This window comes from Artemia sp. Qi Xiang Cuo, chromosome 11 (genome assembly GCF_049724085.1).
Source record: "Artemia sp. Qi Xiang Cuo chromosome 11, ASM4972408v1, whole genome shotgun sequence".
NCBI classification, from domain to species: Eukaryota; Metazoa; Arthropoda; class Branchiopoda; order Anostraca; family Artemiidae; genus Artemia; species Artemia sp. Qi Xiang Cuo.
Window position 1 is genome coordinate 62497938 of NC_142804.1, and position 13190 is coordinate 62511127.

General features: G+C 36.2%; 1 protein-coding gene across 1 annotated transcript in view; it reads left to right on the plus strand.

Annotated features, from left to right (window-relative positions):
* The window catches only part of LOC148947222 (intraflagellar transport protein 172 homolog), a 214545-nt gene that overhangs the window by 17083 nt on the left and 184272 nt on the right, over positions 1–13190 (plus strand). Inside the window, exon 7 of the mRNA XM_089096541.1 lies at positions 7401–7533. Within this exon, the coding sequence (XP_088952667.1) occupies positions 7401–7533 (133 nt within the window). The remainder of the gene's footprint in view (positions 1–7400; positions 7534–13190) is intronic.

A 13190-nucleotide genomic window follows, 5' to 3' on the forward strand; every position in this document is an offset into this window, starting at 1 on the left:
TGAATGGGTCCTTTTTGAAGTTTCTACGACAACGCTATCTAAAAAATCGACGCTATCTGTAATCCTCAAAGAAATAATTGAAAAGAGCACAATCCCTTAAAATTTCCAATTGAATGAGCTCTTTTTAAAGTCTGTACGAAAAGACTATCTATAAAAATCTTATATGCCCTAAGGGCATAACTTACAACCCTTACCCTGGGGGGTGTGAGGGGTTTGTCATCCTCAAAGACATAATTTCCAGAACTTTCAACTACGTTGAACAAAAGGGCTAGCTCAAAATACTGATTGGCTGTGTTTGGGGAAATGGTGGGCGTGAGAGTGGGCTTAGTTGCCTTCCAATCACTTTCAACTATTAAAAAGGGCACTAGCCCTTTCAATTTCCAATCGAGTGAGTCCTTTTCGAAGTTTCTACGACAAGTTTCTACGAAGCTTTCTATAAGAGCCTTATATGCCCCCAGGTCACAATTTACAACCCTTGCCCTGAGGGCTTGGGGTGGGGGGATTGTCATCCTCCATAACCTAATTTCCATAACTTTTAGCTACGTTGAATAAAATGGCTATCTCAAAATTTTGATTGGATGTGTTTGGGGAAACGGTGGGCGTGAGAGGGGGCTTAGCTGCCTTCTAATCACTTTCAAATATTAAAATGGGCACTAGCCCTTTCAATTTCCAATCGAATGAGCCCTTTTCGAAGTTTCTATGACAAGTTTCTACGAAGCTTTCTATAAGAACCTTATATACCCCCAGGGCACAATTTACAACTCTTGCCCTGAGGGCTTGGGGTGGGGGGGATTGTCATCCTCAATAACCTAATTTCCATAACTTTTAGCTACGTTGAATAAAATGGCTATCTCAAAATTTTTATTGGATGTGTTTGGGGAAATGGTAGGCGTGAGAGGGGGGTTAGTTGCCCTACAATCACTTTCGACTACCAAATAGGGCACAAACCCTTCGAATTTCCAATCAAATGAGCCACTTTTGAAGTTTATACGACAATTCTTTCTATAAAACCTTATATGCCCCCAGGGCTTAACTTACAACCCTTGCCCTGAGGGCTGTGGGGTGAGTGTCCTCCTCAAAGACATATTTTCCAGATCTTTCAACTACGTTGAACAAAATGGCTACCTTAAAATTTTTATTGGATGTGTTTGGGGAAATGGTTGGTGTGAAAGGGGTGTTAGCTGCCTTCCAATCACTTTTGGCTATTAAATAGGACACAAGCCCTTTCAATTTCCAATCGATTGAGCCCTTTTCAATCTTCCTACGACAACTCCTTCGATACAAAGGACCATGGTCTAAACAAAGAAAGAAACAAATAAAAAAAACATAGGCAGCGCTGTTGCGCTACCTATGATTTGTCTTTTAAATACCACTAATCATAGGCAGCGCGCTGGCGCTGCCTAAGTAAAGAACGACGTGGCCGCAATGTGTTTTTTTTTTTCTCCATATCCGGGCACTTTGTATCGAAGGAGTTGTCTAACTTCGTAAAGAAACTTTGAAAAGGGCTAATTCGATTTGAACTGGGAGTGGGTATTGCCCTTTTTAATAGTCAAAAGTGATTGGAGGGCAACTAGCCCCCCCCCCTCCCCCGCCCATCATTCCCCCAAACACATCCAATCAAAATTTTGAGATAGCCATTTTGTTCAGCGTAGTTGATTTCCAGATAGAAAAAATCTTTTTGAGGAGGAAACTCCCCCACAACCCTCGGGGCATTTGTTTTAAGTTATGCCCTGAGGGCATATGAGATCAATGTTGACACAATGTACAGTTTATTATTTTTTTCTTTAAAGCCAGCCACTTCATATAAAAGGGGTCGTCGTAAAGACTTCAAAAGGGGCTCATTAGATTAAAAATCGAGAATTCTAATGCCTTTTTTAATAGTCGAAAGTGATTCGAGGACAACTAGCCCCCCTCCCTCTCACGCCCATCATTCCCCCAAACACATCCCATTGAAATTTCGAGATAGCCATGTTGTTCACCGTAGCTGATTTCCTGATAGAAAATGTGTTTTTGAGGAGGTCACTCCCCCACAACCCTCAGGGCAAGGGCTTTAAGTTATGCCCTGGGGTCATTTAAGGTTTTTGTAGAAGGCGTTGTCGTAGAAACTTCAAAACAGGCTCATTCGATTGGAAATTCAAAGGGCTAGTGTCATTTTTAATAGTCGAAAGTGATTTGAGGTCAGCTAGCCCACCATCCCCCCACGCCCATCATTCGCCCAAACATATCCAATCAAAAATGTGAGATAGCCATTTTGTTCAGCGTAGTTGATTTCCACATAGAAAATATATTTTTGAGGAGGGCACTGCCCCAGAAACCTCAGGGCAAGGCTTCAAAGCAGGCTCATTCGGTTGGAAATTCAAAAGGCTAGTGCCCTTTTCAATAGTCGAAAGCGATTGGAGAGCAACTAGCCCCCCCCCAATCATTCCACCAAACACATCCAATCAAAATTTTGAGATAGCCATTTTGTTCAGCGTAGCTGATTTCAAGATAGAAAATGTGCTTTTGAGGAAGACACTCCCCCAAAACCCTCAGGGCAAGGGTTTTAAGTTATGCCCTGGGGGCATATAAGGTTTTAATAGAAGGCGTTGTCGTAAAAACTTCAAAAAAGGCTCATTCGATTATGATTTCAAAAGGCTATTGCCCTTTTTAATAGTTGAAAGGGATTGGGGGGCAACAAGCCTCCCACGCCCATCATTCCCCCAACCACATCCAATCAAAATTTTGAGATAGCCATTTTGTTCAGCGTAGGCTAGTTGATTTCCAGATAGAAAACATGTTTTTAGGAGGACACTCCTCCTGTGGACACTCCCCCACAACCCTCAGGGTATGGGTTTTAAGTTATGCCCTGGGGGCATATAAGGATTTATAAGAAGGGGCTGTCGTACAAACTTCAAAACAGGCTCATTCAATTGGAAATTCAAAGGGCTAGTTCCCTTCTTAATAGTCGAAAGTGATTGGAGGGGAACTAGCCCCTCCCGCACGCCCATCATTCCCCCAAACACATCCAAGCAAAGTTTTGAGATAGCCATTTTGTTCAGCGTAGTTGATTCCAAGATAGAAAATGTGTTTTGAGGAGGAAACTCCCCCACAACCCTCAGGGCAAGGGTTTTAAGTTATGCCCTTGGGGCATATAAGGTTTTTATAGAAGGCGTTGTCGTAGAAACTTCAAAACAGGCTCATGCAATTAGGAATTCAAAGGGCTAGTACCCTTTTCAATAGTTGAAAGTGATTGGAGGGCAACTAGCCGCCCATGCCCATCATTCCCCCAAACAAATCCAATCAGAATTTTTAGATAGCCATTTTGTTCAGCGTAGGCTAGTTGATTTCCAGATAGAAAATGTGTTTTTTAGGAAGACACTCCCCCAGTGGACACTCCCCCACAACCCTCAGGGTAAGTGTTTTAAGTTATGCCCTGGGGAATACAAGGATTTATAAGAACGGGTTGTCGTAAAAACTTCAAGACAGGCTCATTCGATTGGATATTCAAAGGGCTAGTTCCCTTTCTTAATAGTCGAAAGTGATTGGAGGGGAACTAGCCCCTCCCCCACGCCCATCATTCCCCCAAACACATCCAATCAAAATTTTGAGATAGCCATTTTGTTCAGCGTAGTTGATTTCCAGATAGAAAATATGTTTTTGGGGAGGACACTCCCCAACAACCTTCAGGGCAAGGGTTTTAAGTATGTCCTGGGGTATATAAGGTTTTTATAGAATGCGTTGTCATAGAAAATTCAAAAGGGGCTCATTTGACTGTAAATTCAAAGGGCTAGTGCCCTTTTTAATAGTCGAAACTGATTGGAGGGCAAATAGCCCCCCCCCCTACGTCCGTCATTCACCCATACACATCCAATCAAAATTTTGAGATAGCCATTTTGTTTAGAGTAGGCTAGATTATTTCCAGATAAAAAATATGTTTTTGAGAAGGACACTCCCCCACAGCTCTTAGGGCAAGGGTTTTAAGTTATGCCCTGGGCGCATATAAGGTTTTTATAGAAGGCGTTATCGTAGAAACTTCAAAAAAGGCTAATTCGATTTGAAATTCTAAGGCCAGTACCCTTTTTAATAGTCGAAAGTCAAACTCAAATAACCGAGTCAAACTCAAAACGAGCCGAAATTAACATAAGTTGGGTGCAAAACCCCTATGTCTTCCCAAGTAGACAACAAAATTTGCACTTTACTGAAAAATACAAATGAATGTGCATTGTCAGTTTTATATACATATACTGATATTTAGTAATCAAAATGTTAAAATTATTTGATTTATTAAAGTTATAAAAGTAAGAACATTTATATGTTTTTCAGTAAAGTGCAAATCATGTTTTGGCCTTTGGAAAGCATAGGGGTTTTCGCCCAACTTATGTTAATTTTTGCTCGTTTTGAGTCTGACTCTGTTATCTATTTTAATTTTTGTTCGCTTCGGGTTTCATTTATTTATTGATACTGATTTGTGGCAGCCTAGTTGTATGCTTGGTTTGATTCTATTTTCGTTCATTTTTGGTTTGACTCGGTCAAACCAAAACCGAGTTTGACTCGGTTATTTATTGTAATTTCTGTTCGTTTTGGGTTTCATTTTTTTATCGATGCTGATTTGTGGAAGTTTTGAGCTTGGTATACTATTTGGTTTTATTTTTGCTCATTTTTTGTTTAATGGGGTTCTTTACTTTTCTTTGAAAAACTAATTTTGTGGAAAAAGTCTTTTTAATTAATATTTAATAACACTGAACTATTGTTGGAATTTAGGTATTTCAAAGTACCAAGGACATCACAACAAAATATGTACCAAGGACAAATTTCAAAATATATTGATTCTCAAAGACAATTAAACCTTCAAAAGAAAGCGGCTTGTTCTTAAGTTGTTTGGTGTCAGGTCTTTTCAGCTTATTTTGGCTGATTTTATACATATTTTTTTTTAGTTTTCATTATTAAGTATCTCTGAAGCATTCGTAGTTGCACATATTGTTTTCTGTTTACTCTCCGTCTTGTAAAAAAAAAAGATTGATTGACGAAAAAATTGATTTTCACGATAAATTGTGCTCATTAAAACTTTTAATGTAGTGATTCTAATGCAGAATAAAACTAAGGAAGGATGTAGCAATAACCTCGTAAGTCCTGGAAGGGCTCTATCCAAGATTTTTGTTCTAGGAGGGTGGAGGCACTGAAAGAATGAAGAAGATAGGATTAACTTCCGTAGGACTTTTTCCAATGATCTCAAATAAGGTTTTGCGTTTACCTGCTTTTTTGACGACCAATTTTAGATCGGAGAATTTTTTTTTTTTTGGAAGGGTCTTAAATACGGTAGCCTCCTTTTTTTTGGAAGGGTCTTAAACACGGTAGCCTCCTTCACTCGCTTGGATACGGTACTACATAACTTTATATAAAGTTATGTAGTTTAGTAGTAGCGGGAACCAAATATAAAGAAAAGAAACGTGAGCAAAAGTCAGTAAATAAAAACTACGCAAGAAAGCTGGGAATCACCCTTTGCTGCAATAACCTTTTACCACTCAGCTAGATCATCCCACTTTAAAGTCTTTCATCGGACCCATCGCCAAGTATTGATGTCCGCTGTATGCTGGTGCTCCAAAAAGGTTGTTAGTACCAATGCAATAGATCCAGAATATAGCGAATATGGCAGGGTCAGTCGTTCTTCCCGACTCTCTTCAGTCTGTTAGTGAGAGGTTTGATGATGCGTCGATGGCTGTTTTCTACAAGTATATAGACTCACCTCCTTCCCCAGAGCTTCCTCGTATTGTGTTCGTCAAACTGACAAGAAAGACACGAAGGCACACAGCTTGGTCGAATTATCTTGAAGTTGGCACGCCAATACTGAGTACTTGAAGAACGGCTTCATTCGAAGCGGCAGTTCGATCTGGAATAATCTTTAAGGAAAATTTATCCATAAAAGTTTCTCTGTTGACTTTTTCAAAAGAAGATTGAATAATCATCTAAAATTTCTATAAAAGACTAGTGGCAAATCAGATATCTAATTATACCTGGCACCGTGAATTCAGGAATGAAAAGAAAAACTTCTAAAAAACCAAAGGCAAAATTTAAGTAAATCACTATTTTCCGGTATGAATGTACCTAAGATAGGTCTAGTGGGAAGTTTTTTATTTATTTTGGTGTCCTTTATACTTTAAATAATGTACCAAAAAGATTTGAAATGCATAAAATTACTGGTTGCTTCAAAGATTATATTATTGCTGTCACGGTTTAAGGCCGTATGAGACATACTCATGCTTCTTATATAATTGCCAACCATCCTTTGCTAAACTGTTCTCACAGGGGGGGGGCGGGTCAGCAGAAGAGTCTAGATCAGTAGGGCGGAATTTTAAATGGACAAACATTGCACTGCTGATCCTTCTTTTGGAAACAGCTTAACAAACACTTTTTAGCAATTATGTATGAAGCGGGAAAGTGTCAAATATGAATTTTAGGTGGAGCAGCTACAATGTTTAGGTTACTATTAATAGGCAAAACTTTTGCGTGTAATATCCCAATGCTGGATTTACGTAATATTAGATTTATTTCCAAATAAACCAGTTGATAAAACTCAAATTGGACCTAAATGAGGGAAATAGTATAAATAACAATAAAGATAAAATTTATTTGAATTTTTTTATATGAAAAGACAAAATATTTAAGGATTTTAATAAAAAATATATTTTCATGTTCGTGGGTAAAGAATGTTTTGTATCATTTGTATCATGTATCTCTTTAGCTACCATTTATTCTAGTTAAAAGAAAAAAAAATATTCTGTTCAGTTGGGTAACTGGGTCCACTATTTTTGGACGGGGAGCTGCTACAAGGATGTTTTCCATTTATTTTATTCGACAAACTTTGTAGGGAGGCCAAAAATTATTTTCAAGTTTAATATAAAATTTTGTTTTTAGCATTCACAAATAAATAAATAAAAACAAACTATTTCGCTGGAGAAAACCTACGAGTGTTTGCGGTCGTGTGAAATTCCACGGAACACCTGATTTAATCGACTAATTAAGAATATTCTAAATATAGCCAGACAAGCAGCGTACTTCCTATATACTACAAAAAGGAAAAAAAAGAACTAAAAATGACTCGAATAAAAATTAAAATAGTAGGTAAACAAAATGTAGAAGAAAAATAATAATAAAAAATCCAATATCCACAATTCATTATTTAATGTCACTCATCTTTTATATTTGAAATATTTCAATCTGAAATAGCACAATTGTGCAGTTATTGTGACTTTTTGTGTTAGCCTACTCAACTTCTATAAATGTAAGTTAAAACTACGTAAAGCTAACTGCCCTCGCGCATATGGAGGTACTGCTCATTTATCCCCCTCTGAGCCCTCCACTGATTCATTTTGGTACTGCTTGTATGAATTTACTATCCAATTATTGTCATACTTTCTTTGCAGGCGATTACTCTGGAAAAACAAATATTTCGTAACCTTTTGTACAAAGAACTTTGTCTACATTTCTACATTGGAAAAACCAAGTAATGTAAAACTGGTGTTGCGAAGCAGTTTAGACGCTAGTGGTGTCATCGAGGTGAACTTTTTATACTTTCATTCCAAAAACTTTAAACTATCTCTTTTTACATGAGTTTCAACTTGGTGCTTTGAGGGCAATTCGAGGGTAAAAGGGCAAGAATTTGAGGGCAAGAATAATTACAACCCAGTAGAAATTTTTGGAAAGCCATTTTGCGGTATTTACTTGCTAACACTCAATAGTCTTTAATTTATTTACTTTTTGACTTTTCTAAATTTCCTGGAAAAATAATTGTCCACCTCACTCTCATTATTAGAAAATCTCTTTACAAACACGTTTTCACCACTCCAATTGTTGGCCATCAGCCATTTAAATTACCAGCAAGTTGGTACGTTCTATTTACCCCCCCCCCCCGAAATATGTCGCTTAGTAATCCCCCTTGTCTGTACAACGTAAATTGTCAGTTTTATGATTTCTTTTATTGTTATTGTTAACGAAAATGAATTCATTTAAATTCATGCTAAATTAAATCCCTAAAAAAGACCTAGTTAAACAAAATCCTTAAATTTCTTGTCCTGTTCCATCTTATTCTTCCGGCTAAAAAGACCTAGTTAAACAAAATCCTTAAATTTCTTGTCCTGTTCCATCTTATTCTTCCGGCTTCTGGATGCGACTCTGAACACCCAACAAGTAGAAACTTTCTGAATGTAATGAAGTATGATTTATTTTTTTTCTAAATTTTGACTTTTCTAAATTTCCTGGAACCTCACTCTCATTATTAGAAAAATCTCTTTACAAACACGTTTTCACCACTCCAATTGTTGGCGACAATTATTTTGCCAACGATTTGCATGAACGTTTGAAGTTGAAAAAAAGGAACAATGAAATATATAAGTATATTTCAAGCTGCCACAAAAAACGTCTTAGTCTTCTTTTTCATAGAAGATAATATTTGCTGGATTTAAGGTTAGTTTTAAGGGTATTTAAGGGTATTTTAAGGGTATTTAGTTTTAAATTATTTAAGGGTAGTTTTAGGAACAATTACAAGCTAATAAATGCAAAGTAGAAGGCTATTTAAGAGTATTTAATGGACTGTTTTAAGAATTAATAAAAGAAAATTTTTGCACAAAATAAGTTTTTCAAAAAATAAGTAAAGGATTCCATTGAACAAAAATAGAATCAAATAATCTACCAAGCATATAACTATCACAAATCATTATCAATAAATAAGTGAAACCCTAAAGAAACAGAAATTAAAATAAGTCAAACTCAAAACGAACAGAAATTAATCTGAGTAGGGTTCTAAACTCTATGCTTTCTAAAAGCCTGAATATAATTTGTACTCTACTGAAAAAATTCAATGAATTTACTGAAAAAAATGTGTATTTTCGGTTAAATATACATAATGCTGATATTTATTCCTTAAAATCACAATTAATTTTTGATTTATTAAAGTTATAAAAGTGAAAACATTTAAAATAATTTTTTCTTTTAATTAAGAATTTTTGTTATGCCCTGTGGGGATATAAGGTTTTTTTTTATAGAAAGGGTGGTCGTACAAACCTCAGAGGAGGCTCATTTGATTGGTAATCAGAAGTTCTACTGGTATTTTTAGCAGTCAATAGTGATTGGAGGTTATCCAGCCCCCCCATGCACCAATCATTTCCCCAAACATATTCAATCATAATTTTTGAGATAGCCATTTTGTTCAGTGTAGTTAAAAAGTCCAGAAATTATGTCTTTGAGTATAACCCCCCCCCCCATATAGCCCTCAGGTCAAGGGTTGTCAGTTACGCCCTGGTGTATGTATGGTTTTTATAGAAATGGTGGTCGTATAAACTTCAAAGAGGGCTCATTGGATTGGTAGTCAAAAGTTATAGTGCTCTTTTTAAGAGTCAAAGTGGTCAGAAGGCTAATAGCCCCCCCCCCTTAGACACACGCACGTCGTGTTTTCCAGAAACGCATCTGATAGAAATTTTAAGATGGCCATTTGTTGTCGTTGAAACCTCGAAAAGGGCTCTGTCGGTTGGTAATTGAAAGGGCTAGTGCCTTCTTTAATAGTTAAAAGTGATTGGAGGGCAACCACCCCCCCACGCCCATCTTTTGTCCAAAAACTTTCAGTCAAAATCTCGGGATAGTTATTTTGTTTGACGTAGTTTAAAAGTCCAGAAATTATGTCTTTGAGTATGAGAACCCCCTCACATTCCTCAGGGCAAGAGTTGTAAGGTATGCCCCGAGGGAATTTAAGGTTCTTATGGAACTGTGGTCGTGTAAACATGGGAGGGGCTCGTTGGATTGGAAATCGGAAGTCGAAGAGTCATTTTTAAGAGTCAAATTTATCAGAGGGCAGCTATACACCCCCCACGCCATATTTCCACCCAATGCATCCGATAGAAATTTTAAGATAGCCATTGGTTTAAAAATAGTTCAAAGATCCCATAACACGGTCTTTGGGGTTGACACAACCCCCCAAAGTATGGGGATAAGTTTTTTAAGTTATGCCCGGGGGGATGTAAGGTTTTTGTGAAGAGGTGGTCTTGTGAACTTTTGAGGGGGCTCATTTGATTGGAAATGTATACTTCTAGTTCCATTTTAAAATTCAAGCAAGATGGAGAGAAAATAGCTCCCCCACCCTCTTCCTGATATCCTCTTTTCACCGAACACATTCTTTCAAAATTGTGAGACAGCCATTTTGTAGCCAATAGTCCAAAGAGAATATAACAATGTCTTCAGTGATCAAATATAAGAAGTATTTAGGTGGACGTTGAACTAAATCAAAACAAACTATGAGCATGTGAACTTCCAAAAGGTGACAAAGCAATATATCAAGAATAACTTATATTATTAAGTTAGTTCTTTATGAGTAAGTTGTGGAGGATTTGGACTAGCCAGAATGTACTATGTATATGCTTTTAGTACTACAACTATAGTTACTGTAACTAAGGACGCGAAAAGTATTAAGGTAAATCCATTATGAAGTATTTATGGGATATTTCAGTTTAACAGTCCACCTGTATACAAGTATGGTTTTAGAAAGGTATATAAGCAATAACATAGGCAGAAATACTCTATAATAGCTAGAAATATCATTGAAACATTTAAGGAGCTTATTCAATTCAAAATTAAAAGTTATGGGGTCCTTTCTAAGAGTAAAAAGAGATTGAAGGGCAATCAGCCTCTCAGGCTGATTGATTTCCTAAACACATCTAGTCAAAATTTTGAGACAACTGTTTTGTTCAGCATAGTAGAACGGTCCAGAAGATATGTCTTTAGAGATATTGGGTATGTCAGTCCCCAGCTAATATGCAAAACTATAGATTATTATAGAAAAAAAAACCGAAAAGATATAAATTTTTTTTCATGAAAGTGAATTTGTCAATAAAAAACGAACAGAAATTCATCTAAAAAAAACTTTTCCCACTAAACAAGCTTTTCAACGAAAAGTAAAGAGCTCTATATATACATATATATATATATATATATATATATATATATATATATATATATATATATATATATATATATATATATATATATATATATATATATATATATATATATATATATATATATATATATATATATATATATATATATACATATATATTTAGATTACGTTGACATTACCTCAAAAAGGAAATTTTCCAAAATAATAAAAGATATAAAAGAATCGAACCCTAAAAAAGTGTTAGTAAAATTTAAAAAAGAAGAAGACTTAAGGTAGTGTAAAAAAGGTAGTGTAAAGAGGATAAGACTGAAAATTTCTGGGGAGAGTCCAAGGGAGGCGCCGTCTTTAGAACAATTTCGTAATCCCATCCTCTATATGCTAGCATAACTACCGCGCTTTGCTTCATTTGTCAGGAACCTGTGTTTAATGAATTTACCACAAATTCAGTAATATCGGACTAAAAAATTATTATTTAAACTACATTGATGAAATAAAGTTGAATGTTTTATTCAGGCGTCTTCAATCTTGTGGTCAACTGAATACAAAGAGCTTATTCTTCTTCTTTTTTAAATTTTAAGGTTTAATATATGCCTAGATCAAGTCATCCATGGAAATAGACGCGTGCAGACTGGAGTGGGGTTCAGCAAAAAAAAAAAAATAAAAAAATAAGCCGTCGTTCTACCACAGGGGGTTTTGGAAAAAATGGGCAGAAATGAAGTCAAGTAAAGCCTAAAAATACCACAAATCACTATCATTAAATAAATGAAACCAAAAAGGAACAGAAATTAGAATAAATAGTCGATCCAAACTCGAAATGAGAGAAAAAACTAACATTAGTAGGGCTGATAATCCCCATGCCTTCTCAAGACCAGAACATAATTTGCGATTTACTGAAAACAAAATATGTTTAAATGTTTTCACTTTTTTTACTTAAATAGATAAAAAAGATTTTTTTAATCATTTTTTTTATTTTAAGGATTAAATATCAGTATAGGTAGATTAAACTGACAATCCACGGTCATTTTTTTTTTCAGCAAAGCCTAAGTTATGTTCTGTTCTTGAGAAGGCATGGGGGATGTCAGTCCTAGTAATGTTAACTTTTGTTCGTTTTTGAGTTTGACTTGGCTATTTATTATAATTTCTGTTCGTTTTGAGTTTCATTTAATTGTTGATGGTGATTTGTGGTAGTTTTACGCTTGGATGATTGTTTGACTTTATTTCTGCCCAATTTTGGCTTAATAGAGCTCTTTACTTTTCTTTGAAAACTTATTCTTTGGAAATTTTTTTAAATTAATACAAATATATGACACTGTCATTCAGCCATGGGGCCTTGGCTGAATGACGGTGTCATAATTGTCACTGACTTTTTAAATGTCTAAAAGTATTTCAAACTTCATTGTAAAATTAAAAAAAAACATAAAAGTAAAATCTAGAACATCTAGATTTATATAATCTAGATAGGTTCTAAACAATATACATCAAGATTTATTCATTAAGCAATGACAGTTTAAGGTTTTGTCTTCAAAGGTTATTTTGGCGATTATGAATCTCCCACAGATTGAATCCAACGCTCAAGTTACCCAGACAATCTTCACAAACAAGTGTGTTTGTTAGATTAAATTAGCTTTAGTTCCTGCCACGCCAGATGGTGCATAAGGTGTCAACGGTACCTCTTCACTCTGAAGAGTTTTCGACCACAGGTCTTCCAAAGATGTTCTTGTTAGTGGGTCACCCCCTCTATCTATCGGACAAGTGTCGTTTTGGACTGTCCAGTTCTTCTGATGCCGGGGAGGGGGCACACTGCACCAGGCATCACGGGGTACCCTCCCATCGTCAATACGGGTCATGTGGCCCAAATACCACTATCTACTAATTGGACAATTCATAGACAATCTACACAAACAAGTGTGTTTGTTAGATTGAATTAAATTTAGTTCCTTCCAAGCCAGTTGGTGCATAAGGTGTCAACGGTACCTCCACACTCTGAAGAGTTTTCGACCACAGGTCTTCCAAAGATGTTCTTGTTAGTGGGTCATCCCCCTGTAGCTATCGGACAAGTGTTGTTTTGGACTGTCCAGTTCTTCTGATGCCAGGGGGGACACTACACTAGACATCATGGCGTACCCTCCCTTCGTCCATACGGGTCATGTGGCCCAAATACCACTATCTACTAATTGGACAATTCATAGACAATTTACACAAACAAGCGTGTTTGCTAGATTGAACTAAATTTAGTTCCTGCCAAGCCAGTTGGCGCATAAGGCGTCAA